This window comes from Alligator mississippiensis, chromosome 1, assembly GCF_030867095.1.
Source record: "Alligator mississippiensis isolate rAllMis1 chromosome 1, rAllMis1, whole genome shotgun sequence".
NCBI lineage: Eukaryota > Metazoa > Chordata > Crocodylia > Alligatoridae > Alligator > Alligator mississippiensis.
The window spans coordinates 72912977-72931748 of NC_081824.1; the positions used below are offsets into that span (position 1 = coordinate 72912977).

General features: G+C 43.6%; 1 protein-coding gene across 3 annotated transcripts in view; it reads left to right on the forward strand.

Annotated features, from left to right (window-relative positions):
• MRAP2 (melanocortin 2 receptor accessory protein 2) overlaps positions 1-18772 on the forward strand; it is a 50191-nt gene extending 31419 nt beyond the window's left edge. For 2 of the 3 annotated variants that reach the window (XM_019496910.2, XM_019496909.2), the window contains 2 exons: positions 10712-10811; positions 17509-18772. In XM_019496910.2, the coding sequence (XP_019352455.2) occupies positions 10712-10811; positions 17509-17902 (494 nt within the window). In that variant the 3' untranslated portion in view covers positions 17903-18772. Of the gene's footprint in view, positions 1-5373; positions 5489-10711; positions 10812-17508 lie in introns of those variants that run through there. The other variant, XM_019496911.2, reaches the window with a different exon arrangement.

The following is an 18772-nucleotide window of genomic DNA, read 5'->3' on the forward strand; positions in this document are numbered from 1 at the left end:
ATGAAGGTGCATATCCCTGCTACAGTTCTTAACAATGATGACATGGTGGCATAGACGGTCCTCAAGTCTTAAAACTCTACCTTGTTTTGCACGAGAACTCTTTCAATAACAACTTGAGAGCTCAGAAATATCCATTCTTGACCTGAAATAATGTGCAAGATGGGTGGGATGTTTAAGACCAGAGGACTGTATAATAGTATTGGTTATGTTCTTGCCTGTTGCAAAAAAAAAAAAAAAAGACTTCTGAATATGTTTACCCCTACCCTGAAAAATTGACATTTAATATTGGTGAGGAAAAGCAGAGGCTGCAGTGTTGAGCAGCTAGTGATGTGGGCCATATGTGTTTGACAGATGGACTCCCGAGTGTCAAAAAAAATTGTTTGCTCAAGATACAAAACAGTTTCAAGGGAGGAGAACATAACAAAAATGCTCTTTAGTCTTAACCATATCCTGTTACTGTGTCTGTGATAACATTTATAAAGCATCTGTTTTTATTTTGTAAGTATCTGATAAAATAAAATATGTTCACTTTTTATCACAGTCTCCCTAATTTGTATTCCATCCATGCATTTAACTGAAGCCCAAACTCAAGGAGACTATTTAGAGATTAGCTTCATTAGTACTTCTAGTTGGATATTAGCCCAGTGTAACATATGGGGGTAGGTAGCAAGAGGAAAATCTAACTGATGCTGCCTCTGGACCTCTTGAAGCACAGACTTTTGCTTGAGTCTGCTTGAATTAATGTTGTTGTGGGCATGGTAGCCCAGGTGGCTCCATTGTCAGACTATGTTGCTGAATTCTTAATTGGCCAATTTAGTTCACTTTAAATTGCTTTAAAATTAAAGGTGGGCAGCCTCTGTTTGGCATGGAGCAGAAGAGGGAGAGGGCAGGCAGCACGGTGGGAAATGAGATGGGGAGCAGGAAGCAGAACTGCAGGTTGGGCAAGGAACAGAGCAGCAGATAGGAAGGAGATTGGGGTGCCACTTGAGAAGGCATAGGGCTTAATTTGTGACACTCATGCCAAAAAGTTGCCCCCAGTGCCATACAAAGTTTGTGGATGTGGAGCCTAGGGTTTGGTATTACCTAATGAACTTGTAGGATCCAATCCTATGGGCCTGGTTCAGTCTCGATTATAGTGGATGTTTCCTTTGAAAGCCTGCGGAAAAGTAGATAAGACACTGTTCACTTCAGTGGAAATATCAGCTTTCACCAGGTCTGAACTTGCTCTAGACACCCAGTGGAACTTTTAAGGTCTCCTATCGAATGGTTAAACATCATGGGAGCTTCTGATAATGCTAATTGATGCCAAAGATGATTATAATCAGAACTGGGCTTGATAAGAAAGCAGTGATGTTGATCTAAGGGTGACAATAGGCAATATACAGAAATGAAATAAAACTTTCTAATATATAACTTGCTGCCCTCATATAAAGTAAAGCTGTGTTGGGCCTCGTTATAGTTGATTTAAGATTGTATTTGACACTGGAATACATTGATGTGTTGAGATAGGTGGTCCTGATTTGCATTTCATTTGTTATGGATAACTTAAAGGACAACCCCAGATAATAAAATATATGCTCTTAGTCATCTAGAGAGAATTTTCCAAAGCAAAAGGAAAAATAAATGCAATATTACAGGGAGGAAAATTTTAGACAGAAAAATCTGAACGAAAATTGGGAGTTCTGGTTTAAGAAGAGCTTATTAGATGGCTAAAATACTACTGTTGCAGAAGAGAACTGAATAAAAGTCCAAAAGCCTGTTCTGGTCAAGGGGGGATGTGAAGGCAGCAACGGAAGACTAATAATAATAATGATGGTGATGATGATGAAGAAAAAGGAAGGAGCCCTGTGGGGACAGATGTCAATACAAATCAGAAGCTTAGAGAGAGAGAGAGAGAATCGATAATGGAATCTAAACATGTATTTATTTACCTTACTTTTTAAAATCTACCTAGAAGGGATTTTTAAGTACATTAGGAACAGAAGCATTTCCAACAGTGCTATAACTGAGTGTGTAGAGATTTGATACGAGAAACCCTGATAGATTATATAATGGAAGTAGTTTGACTATGACTATGTCTCTCATTACAGCACTAAGGCTATTACTTGCCCCAGTCCTTGTGGAACCAGAGACCAGTTGAATAGCACCTTTTTATAAGGATCTTTCATGTGTTTGAAGACTGTTACCAAATCTTCCTTCAAGTTTCTCTTCCCCCCCCCCCCCCTTCTTCAAGCAAAATAAGCTAATTTCTTACAGCATTTCCTCAGGTCATGTTTTTCTTAAACAACTTTTGAGGTAAACAGACTGTTTCAACCTTTCTCGGAGCCTAACCTGCATAAAATGAACTGTTCCAAACAGGAGATATTACCACACCTTCAACTCTTCTATGAAATATGAACTTTCGTTTCTACCTAGGAGAACTTTTACAGTCTTTTCTCCTATCCCTGAAGAAGGGTGCTTGTGCCCAAAAGCTTGCAATAAAAGACTTTTTTTTTTCTTTTGCAAAAATCTAGTTGAGCTAATAAAAGAAATCTGATTCCTTTAAACCTCCTAAGCACTTTCACTTCTCTGCTTTGGAGTCTTTCCAACTTTTGTCCACCTTTTCCATGACGTATGCTACCCCAAACTTGGGCATAGTGCTCACCAGGTGAGGCCTCGCTAATGCTGAATCACTTCCTATAATTTGCATAAGACACACTCCTGTCAATATATTCCAGCATTGGCTTTTTTTGGCTTCCTCTTTGTGCACATGCACACCCCATTACTTTGCTGACTCATTCAGCTTGTGATTCGTTACAACATCTAGGTGTTTTTCTGCAATAATGCTACCTAGCCAGCTGCTGTTGAAAGAAATCAGCACCCTGCAGGCAGTACCCTCAGTACAGCAATGGGTTCATCTCCAGCATGCATTTGTTCCTACCTGGATAAATGAGAACACAAGCTAAACCCCATATCTTCCAAGAGGACCCAGAGCTTAGTAGTCACTTCCAAACAGTTCATTGGCATTGTCATTACTTCCTCCATGAATGAGTAGCATGGGATAATAGTCAAAGCACTAGAAAAGTCTCAGTAACTGTTCTGTAACCTTTCAAATTTCAGGGTTTGGCAAACCTCAGTGGATGCTGATCCCTGCCATGTGAAAGACAATAGTTTTGTAACCTTAGCCTACACCAGCCCTCCAGGGTGAAGTAGCACCCTTATGTGTCACTGACAGCATGTTCATTAGGGGTGTGCGAAGCTTCAGTTGCTGATTCAATTGGGAGAAGATTCAGCCTGATTTGGAGACCGAATCCGAATCTAATTGGGAGACCAAAAAACCCCTCTGAATTGTTTTCGAAAAAGATTCAGATGGCGGTCTTTCAGGGGAACAGAAGCTGAGAAGAGGGAGGGGGAGTAAGGGGGAAAGACTGACATCCGTAGCTGGCCAGTGACTGTGATCCTTTCCCGAGTCCCCTTCGAATTGCAGTGGTCTGGGGGAGGGATGTAGACACAGCACATAAGCCTTTGTCTGCAGCCTTTCTGTCCCTTTTGTGAGCTGTTTCTGCCTGAGCATTGGGAAGACCCCCTGTTACAGGCTACCATCCCTGCTGGTTTCATCCTGCTGTGCCTTAACACACGCACAGTCACATGTCATGAGTTTTGCTTTCAGAAGCTTGAGGTGCAGTTTCCCAGAAACCCCTGCACCTATCTCCTTGATACCTGGCAGGCTTCATGGCCTCAGTAAGGGCTACCATCCATGTTGCTTTCATCCAAATCTGCCAAAAAATGACCAAGTTATAGGTATTTCAGTGATTTCCCCATTATAGTCTATGGCCTAATCGCCGAATCTTCTGAAACCAATTTGGCCAAATCAGTTTGGGACAGTGATCCGAATCGAATCTCTGTCCTCGGAACTGGCCGAATCTGAATTGAATACTTCCCTATTCACGTGGGCCTAATATTCGCAATGGATCCTTGCTTTAAAGTTTGGAATGTCTTCTATGTACAGTAGTAGCAAATCTCAGGTCCTACAAGTACATGGGTATATTTATAACTTAATTGGGACCAGCAGTGGCCTTGCTGTATTTGTTATACAGTCGTACAGTTTCATGTTACACTGATTCATGTATACACGCTTTATATAACATGACCATGTTTCAACTTATGCGATACCCTGCTTCACATTTACAGTGTTTGCAGTAGAGTGGTTGTTAGTTTGGAGTCCGCTTACATAATGTTAGCATCAATTGTTGTCTCCTCCAAGATTGTCCATCATTTTTGGTTACATTAACCCATGAATATTTGTGAAAATGGTGTCAAAGAAAGCCTTTGATGTTGTGCCCAAAAGAGCACGTAAGTCTATCACCCTGGCCCAGAAAATAGAAATGCTTGATAAATTAAGAGAAGGCAATAGTGCTGTGTCGATTGCTCACCAGTACAGTTTAAGTGAATTGACTGTACGTACCATTAAAAAAAGTGAGCAAAAAATTAGAGACTGTGTGAAAACAAAAACCCCTGTGAGTTTGAGAGTGTCGTTGATGACTAGAATGCCTCATTTAGATAAGGTTGAGAAACTCCTTAATTTTTGGATCAATGAAATGACCAATACAAAAGGAGCAGTTGTCGATGGCACGGCAATTAGAGCTAAAGCTTTATCTCTGTATGAGCACGTAGCTGGGAGTAAAAGTTTTAATAAAGCCATCAGTTCCATTATTTTGTGTTTTAAATATCCTCTTATTATGAAATAATGTTATCAAATCTTGGTCCCAGGTCCCTATCCCCCTGCTTTCCATTGACTTAATGCCTCGAATTACACGGTTTCAACTTGCATGGTGTTTTTCAGGAACGTATTTTCCGTGTAACTCGGGGTCCGACTGTAATTATACATTCAGTATGCTTTTTAAGCTTAACTGAAAAATGAGCATTTCGAAGTGAGGCATAGGGGACCTACTGTACAAAGGTAGCTCTGTACTTAAGTCATGGGCAGTGTCTCCATAGTGTAAGTATTTTCACTTGTCATTCTTGTGCTCAGCTGATTTAATTGAATTTCCTTTTAGCTTTGAGTCTTCTGTGTGTTTTAAATAAGAGTATCTGTTGTATCATTATTATATCATTATTGCAGATTTTTTCTTCTGCTTAGTCAGCACCTTTTGTATAAAGAAAATCCCAATCTTGACTAAATAGAAAAGACTGAAAGCTACTCAACCAAATCTTTGCCTGTGACCCGTTTACTCAGTATTATGTAAAACTAAATTGTGTGTCTGTGTGTCTGTCTCTGTGTGTCTGTGTGTCTGTCAAATATTCCTCATGCTCTTTCACAGATTTCTACTTACAGGGGAGAACACAAAAGCTGCAGGGGAAATGTAACAGGCCTGTGCTGATTAAATTTAAATCCTTCAGGAACAGAGGCTTCCTCTGAAACCAGAAAAACATTTTTCCCTATCTTTAGTACATCAACTGCTCAAAGCACTATTTGGATCTTAGTCCATTTTTCCAGCTCTTCTGTAAGGTGAGAATCCTCATTTACAGACAAAAAAACAGGCAAGCATTTTAAATTTAGAAATGAAAACTCCCTGCTTTATAATCTCCTTTTTAACAGGTAACGGTAAACCTGATCATCCTTTGCAGCTGATGTGTTTTACTCAAGCAGTCGGGTATCTAATACAGTATTTGGCACTCAGTTCAATATTGGCTGCTAAAAAGGAATCTTGCTAGGCACTTATTAACTATATTAAGCAGTATAAAGAGAACCACTTTAGCCCTAGAGACTTCTGTTCTTTTCTACATGCAGCTGACTCTTTTGCACACTTCAGGTTTGCTACTCAGTAAAATAAAAAAATGTAAGTTGCTCTTGGGCACAGTCACAGTTTTCTTGAGCATTGGCACTATGATGTATTCCTAATACAGCACTAAAAGTAAAATTTTACGCTGTTATCTGGGTTCCTTCAAAGAATATTTGAATGTGGTTAAGCAGTTAAAGTAGCACTCAACTGGCAATTGGATGCATTTAAAAGTGAAATGCCATGTGTACAATTCTGTGAGTAATGTTGCTTCTGCCCCATGTGTGCAGGTGTAGAGGGGTTGCTAATTAAAGACGTGTGACTGGAAGAGGGCTGGGCTTGAGCCATATAAGCCTGGAGCCTGAGCTGGTCTGGCAGTCCAGTCCTGAGAGCCTTGAAGGTAGGAGCACCTGGCAGCAGGGCTCCTGACCTGTCAGAAGAACTGGGTACACAGATCTGCAGACCTGGAAACAGGGGAAGTTAGCTAGGCCAGAGGGAGGCTAGGTTATGCAGGCAGATGGCCTCTTATGTTAAACCCAGAGAGGGTTTGAGTGTTCACTGGGGCGCTGAGATGGCTTTTTATTTAAGTTGCCCTGGTGGTTTAGTCTTGAGTCTTGCTGAAGGCAGGCTTATGGCCTACTCAGAGGTGGTAGCCCAGAGGCGCTAGAAGTGAGGTCAGCAACTTGTATCCCAAGTAGAGAGCAAGTGGAGTTGGGGAGCCTAGAGGTCTCAAGTGGCCTGAGGGTGGGAGCCAGGTTCAGGAGGGGCCCCAGCCTGCATATAGGCTCAGCAGCACTACGCTTGCTAGCACCATGGCTGAAAGAGACTTGGGGGTCATGATTCTTCACAAGATGGACGTGAGCCATCAATGTGATGTCACAGCTGGTAAAGTGAACAAAACTCTGGCTTGCATCCATAGATGCTTCTCAAGTAAATCTCAGGATATCATCCTCCCACTGTACTCGGCCTTGGTGAGGCTGCAGTTGGAGTACTGCATTCAATTCTGGGCTCTACCATTCAAGAAAGATGTGGAGAAGCTTGAGAGAGTCCAGAGGAGAGCCACACGCATGATCAGAGGGCAGGAAAACAGGCCTTATGAAGAGAGGCTGAGAGTGATGGGACTGTTCAGCCTGGAAAAGTGCAGACTCAGAGGTGACCTGGTGGCAGCCTATAAGTACATCAAGGGTTTGCATCAGGATCTGGGGGAATGCCTGTTCACCAGAGCACCCCAAGGGATGACAAGGTCCAACGGTCACAAACTCCTCCAAGACCGTTTTAGGCTGGACATAAGGAAAAACTTCTTTACTGTCCATGCCCCCAAGGCCTGGAATAGACTCCCTCCAGAGGTGGTGCAAGCACCTAACTTGGACTCATTTACAAAACATCTGGGATGTTTATCTTGCTGGGATCCTTTGACCTTAGCTGACTTCCTGCCTCTTGGGGCAGGGGGCTGGACTTGATCTTCTGAGGTCCCTTCCAGCCCTAATGTCTGTGAAGACTAAAGGTCAAGGAGAGATCATGGATACAGACTGCCAGAGCTAGGAAGCCTAGAGAACCCAACTGGCCCAGGAGGGACCACGGCCAGAGACTGAGCCCAAGGGGGGCAAGTTGCACCAGGGAGCCTAGAGGTCTTAACTGGCCTGAGGGTGGGGCCAGGGGCCAAGAGGGGCCACTGCCAGAGACTGACAGGGTATGGGACCTGTGGTTAGGGAGGCTGGAATCTAGAAGCCAGTTCTAGTATTGTGGGTCTGGGCTAAAAGGCCCAGCAAGAGCAAAGGGGAGAAGGCTGATTTAAGGCCAAGACCCCTACACGTCGCATAGATTTATAGATTGTAAGGCCAGAAGGGACCTTGGAGGATCATCGGGTCCAGCCCCCTGCACCAAGCAGGAAACACAACTGGGGTCAGGTGACCCCAGCAAGGTGACTGTCTAGTCTCCTCTTGAAGATTTCCAGGGTAGGTGATTTGCACCACCTCCGGAGGGAGCTTATTCCATGGTCTGGACACCTTGACTGTGAAGATGTTTTTCTTAATGTCCAGTCTGAATATGTCTTCCAGGAGTTTGTGGCCATTACTCCTGGTTTTGCTCTCGGGTGCCCTGGTGAACAGTTGCTCAACAAGCCCTTGATGTACTCCCCTAGTGTAGCAGTAATCTGCTACCAGGTTCCCTCTCAGCCTTCTTTTTCTCAGGCCGAAGAGTCCCAGATCCCTCAGCCTTTCCTCGTATGGCTTGCCTTTTATGACTTTGATTATACTCTTCAAAGTGTGGCTCTTCTTTGGACTCTCTCAAGCTTGTCCACATCCCTGTTAAAGTTGATGCCCAGAACTGGACACAGGACTTCAGCTGCGGTCTCACCAGTGCTGTGTAGAGCAGAAGAATCACCTCTTTGGTTTTGCTGGAGATGCATCGATTGATGCATGTCACGCTATTAATTGCCCTGCAGCATCACGCTGTTGGCTCATATTCATACTGTGATCTATCTCCAGGTCCACTGTACATGATAATAGTACAGTAACACCCACAAGGCATGGGGCATGGTGTAGGGATGGACAGGGGCACACAGTGAGCCTTTAAGGCTACAGGTGCCCTGCAGAGGCACGGATAGGCTGAGAGGGTCTATTGACTTTACCGGTTGAACTGAGCTTAACAGGGTCTGTGAGGGATCTAGTGGCAACTTGCATGGACTAAGGCTCCCTCCAAGGCCCATTGGCAGCCTTTCTTACCTAATTTTCCATAAGAGCAAGGTGTAGCATGCAAGCAGTCAAGGGAGGGCTACACTAGAGACTGAGCTGGGCAGGGACTGCATAGCCACCAGGGGGTGTCACAGCCACCTGTGGGACTTGAACCTGCCACAGCTCATCCTATGCCCTGAATGAAACGGGAAGCTCAAACCCTATGGAAAAATAGCATGTGACCACATATTTAGACTGTCACAATGTATATGAAAGGAAGAGAATTGAGCCTGTACAAGTATCTGTTAATTTAACTCTTTCCTTGCTTGGTTATGCAATTAAACAATGTAGAAAAACCCATGTTAAAAGAGCTATTTGTAAGACCCCATAATCAGAAAGGGTGTCTTAAAAAAGCCCTCTCCTAAAACTAAATAAACCCAATTGTTAGATGAACTTTCCCCATTCTCCAGATCATTAGGGTTTAAACACTGAACCTTCAGTGCAGCATAGTGCAGGGAGCTGTTAGGTGAGCAGTCCATTACTTATGTTCCCAGAAAGTGGTGTCTATCCTTGAGGTGATGGCAAATGACCCAATACCTGCCCCTGAAGGCCCTAGTTGTGGGGCCTGGCCTGGTCTGTTCTGCTTCTGCAAGCTGAAGAAGTCCTTGCCCTGTGGGATGCTTTCAAAGGGGGCATAGGCCCCTTGTACTGTGGGCAGGAGGGAGCCTAGTTCAGCAGCCTGCCTCTTCCTTTCCCATCACTAGCTGCTTTAGTAAACACTAGGTCTGATTTAACTACTTAACAGCAGTATAAAAACCTTCTCTTAGTAATCATACCAGCTAAAATGCAGGTACAAATAACAGCCTAGGTCGGCAGTATAGTCACTGTACAGTTCATGTTGCCCCTGTATTATGGGTATGGCCCAGACTGAAGAATGTTTGTGTTTGTTGCTTGGGGGGGGGGTGGGGAAAGGGTACCGATATTTTCCTAAGACTGTTCAGCTTCAACTTGTGTGAACAAAGTGTGCTCTTCTTGCAAAAACAGCCAATAGCATACTGGGTTGGATCAACAGGAGGGTGACTTTCCAGTTGAGGGGAAGTGATTTTTTTTTTTTCCTGCTCTACAGCATTGGTGAGGCCTCACCTGGGGGATTGTCCAGTTTTGGACTCCACACTTCAAGGAGGACATGGACAGTTTGGAAAGAATCCAGCACAGAACAACAAAACAGATTAGGGGCCAGGGAGGCATGGTTTGTGAAGAAAAGCTAAAAAATCTAGGGTTATTTTGTCTGGAGGAGAGAAGACTGAAGGGAGACTTCAAGCTTTCAAATATTTGAAGGGTAAATAGAAAAAGGATGGAGATTGGGTTTTTCTCTGTGGCTGTAGGAGACAGTTTTAGGGGCAATGGCTTCAAGCTGCAGCAGAAGAAACTTTGATTGGAGATTAGAAGGCACTTTCTGACTCTGAGGGTGGTCAAACATTGGAACAGGTTACCTAGAGAAATTGTGCTATCCCTATCCATGGAAATGTTTAAGAGCAGGTTGGATAGGCCCTTGGTTGGGATGGCTTAGTCAAGGATGGTGCTGCTTGAGCAAGGGACTGGACTGGCTGGCCTCATGAGATCCGTTCCAGCTCTACTTTCCTATGATCCTAAGTGAGAGAAGGTGAACTTTATATCTTGGCAAAAATTGAACAGAATTTTATAAGACAACCCCTCTCCCCCTTCAAGGTGCTAGTATGACTGAAGGACATTCCCTTGTGTTGCACTATGAAACAGCTATTCAAATAAAAGATGTCAAGAATCTCTTGTAATGGAAAATGCTAGGTAATGTAATAGTGGTGGCTGCCAGTTCTGTTATGATGCTTTATAATCCATTCAATTATTGCTCTATCTGCTGTCTAGCCTGGACAAAATAAATTCAGGTTATTCAGTCAAATATAGCAAATTAGCCTGTGAGCTGCAGTTTGGATGTGATTAGGCATTAATGATGGCAAGGCAGGGCACTTGCTGGAGACTGCATGCATGGGAGGTCTGCTGGAGCCCAGCACCCTAGGCAGTTGTTTACCATAAGCACTGACCTTTGAAGTTTCCTGTTACAAAGCCAGGAGGAACAAGGTGTTTCTGCGTTCAATGCAGTACAAGCTTAATGTTGTTAAGACTGAATCAGTTGCTGCTTATTCTTTTTGGGTATTTCCAGAGATTGTATGTGGTACATTGACTAGTCAGGAACTTTTTATAAGCAAAGATGAAATACTAATCAGCTTATTAACTTTTCTGCAGATTCCATCGTGATTGGATTTTGGGTCGGTCTTGCAGTTTTTGTCATTTTCATGTTTTTTGTACTGACCTTGCTGACGAAGACTGGAGTGCCACACCAAGAGTGAGTATGATCTATGTGCAACAGCAGTACTGTGGGCTGATCAAAGACTTCCCCACCCTGATAATGGTGTCTTTCTTGCTACTGAGTTGCTTATAAACAGCATGTTTTCTGGACAGTACTACCCAAAATTTTACTGGTTCCTAAAACAGTGTTTTCATACTGTTCAGTTGATCTAGACCAGTGGTTCTCAACCTTTTTTTATGACTCAAGGCACCTCTTAGAAAATGCTAGCCTTTAGTCAGTAACTTGTTGATTACAGAAAAATAATAAAGCATTTTTATTGCTAGTGTGCCATGGCACCCTGGTTGAGAATCACTGACTTGGAAAGATCTGACTTGTGATGAAGACTACCTTACTTCTAAAATCAGAGCTGACCAAATCATAGAGACTACCTCACTTCTAAAATCAGACACCAGACAAGAAAGCTGATGTTTTAAGTTTCTTTGCCTCTGTTTTCTTGAACAGGGACCGGGACATCCCACCTACCAGAGGTAGGGACAATCTTGGGGTTAGCTCTGTCAGGCCTTCAGTCAGTGCAGATGTAGTTGGGGATGTTCTGGAAGGGCTAGACATGTTTAAATCTGCAGGTCCAGATGCCCTCCACCCAAGGGTGTTGAGGGAGCTGACAGGGGTCATCGCGGAGCCCTTGGCCTGGCTGTATGAGCATTCGTGGTCATCTGGCCAGGTGCCAGGGGATTGGAAATTGGCTAATGTGGTCCCAATTTTCAAGAAAGGGAGGAAGGAGGACCCAAGTAACTGCAGGCCTGTAAGCCTCACCTTGGTGCTTGGGAAGATCTTGGAGAGAATCATCAAGCAGCACATCTGTGGGGGGCCAGCAGGGGAGATCATGCTCAGGGGCAATCAGCACGGGTTCATCAAAGGCAGGTCCTGCCTGACCAACCTGATTGCCTTTTATGACCAAGTAACTAAATCCTTGGATGATGGTGTCGCTGTGGATGTAGTTTTTCTAGACTTTAAGAAGCCTTTGACACTGTCTCTCACCCCATCCTCATCAATAAATTAAGCGACTGTGGCATTGATGCCTGCACAGTTGGATGGGTAAAAAATTGGCTGATGGGGCGCACCCAGAGAATAGTAGTGGATGGGTTGTACTCTACCTGGAGAGATGTGAGCAGTGGGGTACCCCAGGGCTCAGTCATCGGGCCCGCACTGTTTAACATCTTCATCTGCAACTTGGACGAGGGGGTGGAAAGCACGCTGTCCAAGTTTGCTGATGACACTAAGATGTGGGGCAAGGTGGACACACTCAAAGGGAGAGAGAGGCTGTAAATAGATTTAGACTACAAAAGTGGGCAGATGAGAATAGGATGGGGTTCAGCGTAGACAAATGCAGGGTGCTGCACCTTGGAAGAAGGAATCCACAGCATACATACAGGCTGGGGAGTTCCTCTCTTGAAAGCACAGATGCAGAAAGGGATCTTGGAGTCATCATTGACTCCAAGATGAACATGAACCGCCAATGCCAGACCGCAGCCAGCAAGGCCAGCCATACCTTGTCATGCATCCAAAGGTGCATCTCAAGCCGGTCCAGAGAAGTGATACTCCCCCTCTGTGACTTTGGTCAGGCCACAGTTGGAGTACTGTGTCCAGTACTGGGCGCTGCACTTCAAAAGGGATGTGGCCAACCTGGAGAGGGTTCAGAGGAGGGGCACCCGCTTGGTGAGAGGGCAGCAGGACAGGCCCTACGAGGCGAGACTAAGGGACCTGAACCTGTTCAGCCTCAGCAAGAGGAGGCTGAGGGGGGACCTGGTGGCTGCCTACAAACTCATCAGGGGAGATCAACAGCAAATATGTAGAGCCCTTTTCTCCCCAGCACCACCTGGGGTGACAAGGAACAATGGTAATGAGCTGATGGAGAATAGGTTTAGGTTAGAGATCAGAAGGCAATATTTTACAGTTAGGGTGGCCTAAACCTGGAACCAACTTCCCAGGGAAGTGCTTCTCGCCCCTACCTTGGGCAAATTCAAGAGGAGGTTGGACGATCTCCTGGCTTGGGTCTTGTGAACCCAGCGTTCATTCCTGCCGGTGGTAGGGGGTCAGGCTAGATGATCTGTTCAGGTCCCTCCTGACCCTAGCTACTATGAAATAACAAATGCTTGTTTCTGTGCAGTTGCAGTACATAGTGCCAATGCAGATATTGTATCACCCCCCTCCCCTCCCACTTATTCTGCTTTTTGTTATGGCCAGACACGGGGCAGGAACATATTCAAGAATCTTGTTCTCCGAGTTCTTCTGGGAGTGTTTTTTACTGTATATTTTAATACCCTGCTTTCTTATGAATCAAGAAAACATGCAGAAGAGAAGGACAAAGAGTGCATGTGCACACACACATGCACACTTTCAAATAAGAAATTTGGAAAGTTACATTTGAGGCTGCCAAATTTTGATTATATTCCCTTAAACTTCCACATTGCATGGGTTGGAGTACAAAGGGACATAATGATACCTGCTTAAGATGGACTGCAATGGCGAAACGTGAATGATGGCAAAACTCAACATGAAGTTGCTGCAGTGTAGATGCTGCCTAAGCTAAGGCAGTTGTGGCATCTGGCTAGTTGGAAGGAAAATTGAGCCCCAAATGCTTCTTTTGGGCTTTAGGGCAACATCTAGGAACTCATGGCAGTTACAGAATTCCATAGGTACCTAAGCTTGTGCAGCAGCAGATGCACACCCACTTTATTTCTGACTGCAGTGATTTGTTATAAAGTGTTATGCCTATGTTTCTTGTATGGTCTGATTCTGGAGACTTGTTCAGACCAGATCTAATCTCCTTCTCTCCCCCAGATTCTTTTACCCAGTATCTTAATGGTTAGAGCCTTTGCCCAGAATGTGGGAGACTTACGTTCAAGTACCTTTTCTGCTAGGTGGTGTGGGGTGGTGTCTTGTTGAAGCAGTTATATTTTAAAACAGCATAAAATCTTCATTTAGTAGTGGAATTGGAACCAGGTATTCTGCCTCCTTGGGTGACCACCCTAACCCCAAGTTTAATTCTTCTGATTTTTTTTTTTTTGGCCCAAGGAATATTTGATTATGCTGCACTGAAGTATTGCAGCTTGAAGAAGAGGGGCTGGGAAAACCAAATATGACCTGGGGGATTTGACCTCAGAATGTCCTGTAGCTTGTGGGTATTAGGGCATTCTTTTGGGAGGTAGGTTTCCATTCTTTCAGGTGGAGGAGTGTTTTGAATATAGGTCTCCCATGTTGCATATGACTACTGTAACAACAAGCTATTGACTAAAAGACTGGTGTTGGCTCCTGCTGTCCTTTTGAAAGACTGATTCTCTCCTTGATTGTGGAAAGTGCTTAGATGCCCATGTCTTGGAAACAGGTGACTGGTAGAGGGGTATGGGGGGCACATGCTGCCCCCCCCCACATGTTTTGTCCCTGAATTGCTACTGCTCAGGAAGGGGCAATTTTTTCCTGTGCAGGCCAGTGGCATGTTGGGGGGGGCAGGGGGGAGCACTAAGCTGCAGCACAGAAGTATAGGAGTCCATATGGGGCTTTTGGCCCACCCACAAATTGAGCGCCCCCCGACTCAGGAGGCACTAGTCACCCCTGCTTGAAAAGGATCACGGCAGTAAATTTGAGTCAAATGGGTGGTTCTGTGTGACCTTTATTTGGACATCAAAGACAGGGCTTACACTGTTCCTCTCTGGTATTTCCTGCTGGCTAGTTGAGGAGGCCCCTACTTAGTATGCTGGCTGTTGTGATGCCTGTTGCTGTCTGCTACTAAGGCCTTGATCAGGAAAATAATTCCAGAGCAGTTTTCATTTGTAGCTGATGGAGCCACTTAGCTTCCAAAACTTTTGCTCATATAGAGCAAACTTAGACCCAACTCCTTCAACTGAAAGGAGCCAATCTTAAGAGAAGTTCCCTGCTTCATGCCAGAATTTCCTGGATGCATAATTAGCAGGGTATGGAAGATGCTTATTTAGCTCATTTAACTGGCTTGGTGCTATAGGTTTTGCAGTCCCTTTTCTATTGCTAAATCAACTCTGAAATTAAACATCCAGTGTGAGTGCCCCATCATAAAATACTTTAGACTTTCTTTCAAAAAATACTTGTAACAAATAAAATTCAGTTACTCGAACAGATGCAGAAGGTGACATGAAGGCTGCAATAAGAGCTGAAATGAGAATTATTTTAAAATTAGAGCTAATACTTTCAGAAGCTATTTAAGCTTAATTTCCCTGTTCTGTGTAGCTCTGCTGCTCCTGTTACAGGCATTCTAGGCATCTGTCTGTGTTGAGACTATAGACTTGAGCTGAGCGAGACATTAGTTTGCTCAACATCTGGGTGTGGCTGTAGAAGCCCAGTCTCTTCTGCACACGTTTGAAAGTTGTATTGAACAATCCTGAATATGGTGTAGGGTTCTTCCTGAGGTCTCTTCTTTCCTTAGAGGCCTCTAGTCCATACTTACAGGCATATTTTATTCTGAATTGAAAGAGTGTATGTAAACAAGTAAGGGGCCTGCTTGTTTAAAAGTAGTGGGTTCTCACAGATTCCATTACTCAGTTTTTTTTGTGGGTTATGTGAGCTCAGTTCAGAATAAAGATCACAATCTGTTTTTGAGCAGTCGTATTGCTCCTAGGCGTCTGGTGTAGTAGATGAGGACTTGACTGTGAAAGGTGGCGTTCTGGCTTCCCTTTATAGGGGGTAAACGGACAGACAAATAATACTGTGTTTTAAATGGGGAAGAGGGTGCTTATTGCATGTCAACAGATCCATTGTAACATTTTTTTGTCTACTGTAAGCTGTGGCATGTGGAAGCTAAACTGCAGTTTCATTTTGGTAAATTGTCTACCTATTGCAGAATATAATAAACACAATATAGTTGTTGTGGTTCTGTCCTTCCATCTTTAATGGTTATGATTTGTTCGTTCTAGGGAAGAGATATTAAACTTCCTAGGCCAAATGAGAGGTGCTGGGCCAGTCTTCAGGATGGAGTGATTCTGCAGACTGGCTCCAGGCACTAGATTCAGTGTAATGTGCCTAGGACTGGCCTGGAGCACTGCCAGCTGTATGTGCCTGGGACTGGCCCCATGCTCCCTATGAAGCATGCAAGGCTGGTCTGGTACATGCTACGATGATGCGCAGGTCCAATCTGGGACACCCTAGCAGCACCAGGAGCCAGATGAGAGGGCTCTGTGGGCCAGATCTTTGAAACCCCTGCTCTTGAACAGATAATCTGACATCTTTATCTGCTCCACTTCCCCCCCCCCCATTCTTTTCTCTTTCTTAAATAATTGTGATGTTCTTTCTACTTCACTTAGAGATCATGTTTCATTCTGTTAACATGAGATGAAAACCCATGCAAACTTCTGTTCTTTTACAGAAACAACCTTTTTCTCAAAAATATTTTTTAAAAAAATCAGTTAAGTCTGGATAGCTCCAACTGGTCTTCCCAGGAATCCCGCAAAAATTTGGTGTTTTTCCCAGAGTCATGTGATGAAATTAAAAATGAAAGTCTTATTTAAACAGAAATGTTCTAGCCCTTGTACTTATGTAGGAAGTCTTTAATAGCATGCATGCTAAAATGTCAAAAGCCAGAAGGCCTCAAACACACTCCAAAATGTGTTTTAAACTTCCATGACTCAGCTCAATTTCTTGGGTTGTTTTTTTTGGTTTTTGAAGGGTTGGGGTTGGCACCCATAGAAGAGACTGGACTGTTCAGTTACCTTGTCGGCTGTCTTTGTCCTGTATCCCTGCTATGTCTTGTCATGCTTCCTGTCCTTAAATGTCAATACCGTGTCTAAATTCATTGGAGACATCCTCTCATTTGAGCCACTGTGGACCTGCTGTAGCCAAATAAATGAGCAGAGTGCGTGGGAAGGGGAGGGATGTTTGGACTGTGTGTGGAGCCATAATGAAATGGAGCGTTTGGGAGCACATGGCGTCTCTCAGGCGGACCAGGTGTTTGGACTGCGGGTGACGTAGGCTACCACAAGTCTCCCACGGTGTTCCTGCTGTCTCCATTGAGAATCTCCTTCGCCCGCTGAGTAGAGCCGAGTCTTTTTCACTTGTATTTTTTTTGGTTTTGTTCCTTTGCAGCTATGGGGGAGGTATTTGAGTACAACATGCTTGAATGTGTTTTGTCTTATCCCAGCTGTGCCTCTAGTGAGAGAGCTCTGAGAGGAGCTAGAATCAGTATGGATTTCTGTTCTTTATGATTACATGTATATTCTTGGATGTTCATTGAGAGCACTAGCTACCACTTCCTTTTTTTTGTGTATGTGGTTTGATTAGTATTTCCCTTTCTTCCTCACTGGACCTCTGATGGCTCAAATTCCATAGTGGCTTGTTTTATAGAACACCATTGGATATGGACACACGGGGTTTCTTGGGTTTTGTAAGGGAAGCAGCTTGTCTCAGTTATACTGTTGTTTCTTTGGAGCAGGAGATCAAGCAGGGAACACAGAGTATGGAGGAGAAAGCAGATTGTGCAGAGGAAGGGCGTTAGTTGGAGTGTCTTTCCAGGGTAGTGTGGGGCTGATTTGTGATATGTCTGCTATAAAGGTTGGCCCTCACTGCCTTAGGCAGAAGAATTTGCGCATATTCCCAATTTTGAGAATTTCTGAAGTAAAATTTGATATTCAGATATGGGCATTTTGAAACCTACTACTTGTTTTTGTGTGGTTATTTTTTATAAATTAAAAATGCTTTTCTGTCTTTTTAGCAACACTGAGCCTTCTGAAAAAAGATTCCACATGAACAGTTTTGTGGCAGACTTCGGAAGACCTCTAGAGTCAGACAAGGTTTTTTCTCGTCAGATTGCTGAAGAGTCCAGGTCACTTTTTCATTTCTACATTAATGAAGTGGAGCATTTGGACAAAACAAAACGAAGTCACAAAACTCCCGGTCTGGACAGTAATATCTGCTTCCAGGAAGTACCTAGGAGCAGTGGAAGGTTTGAGGAGGAGTTGAATTGTCTTACAAAATTTAACATCCCTAATTTTGTGAACACTGATCAGAACTCCTCACTTGGAGAGGATGATCTTCTTATTTCGGAGCCACCAATCATTTTGGAAAGCAAATTGGTTATCCCAGCCTCACATCAGATCCTGGACTGAAAATTGTGAATTTAAGCAAAATGTCTTTATAGCTTCCACTGTTTTAATAGGTTTTTTGGCTACTAAGATAAGTCATTTCTTCATATTTGATGCCTACTTTTTATCATAAATATTGAATTCGTTCATCAAAATTCCTTTATACTAAAATGAAATATTCAATATTTTGTGTCCAGAAATTTGCATCAAGTCTGTGACAGGTGTTTCCTTATGTTAAAACCTTGACATTTGGTTCTTTGCTTGCTAGTTCTTTTTTTATTTTTAATGGGGGGGGATTATGCCCAGTTGCCTACTGGTGTTGGGACTTGCTAACATGAGGTCAGAGTAACAGATTCTCCTTTGAAGATGAGTAGTTGGAGGACTGCACAGCTGGCAGAATTGCTGGATTCTAGAATAAGTTTTATGTGAAACACAACAGACACATTTGTGTCTCTTAAGTTGTTCCTCTCGCCCAGGAGGGGAGTATATCTTGAAACATAACCAACATAATGGAAACTTGCTTAGTGTTTAATCCTAGAAGCTGCTGAAACCAAATTTAGTAGGGAAGAGGCTGCCTTGCATATTGTATAGTTTGGTTTCAGTGTTTAGAAAATGCTGTCACCCTCTGCTGCTGGGGGAAAAATAGGCATGCCCATGCTTTACAGTATTTCAACTTGGTATTCTTACAGTTGTCAGCAGTCTGGAATGACAATGTTTTACATGCAATTAATAATTTAGTTTTGTGGATCTGATTGCCAGTACAAGAAATTGCATTTTGTTAACATCTCATTCAAGGGAGAAACCATAGGGAATGGGATCAAAACATGCCTATCTCTTTGTTTATAGGATTGTGGGTATATCCACAGCCAGGTATTAAACTGTACATAGCTAATA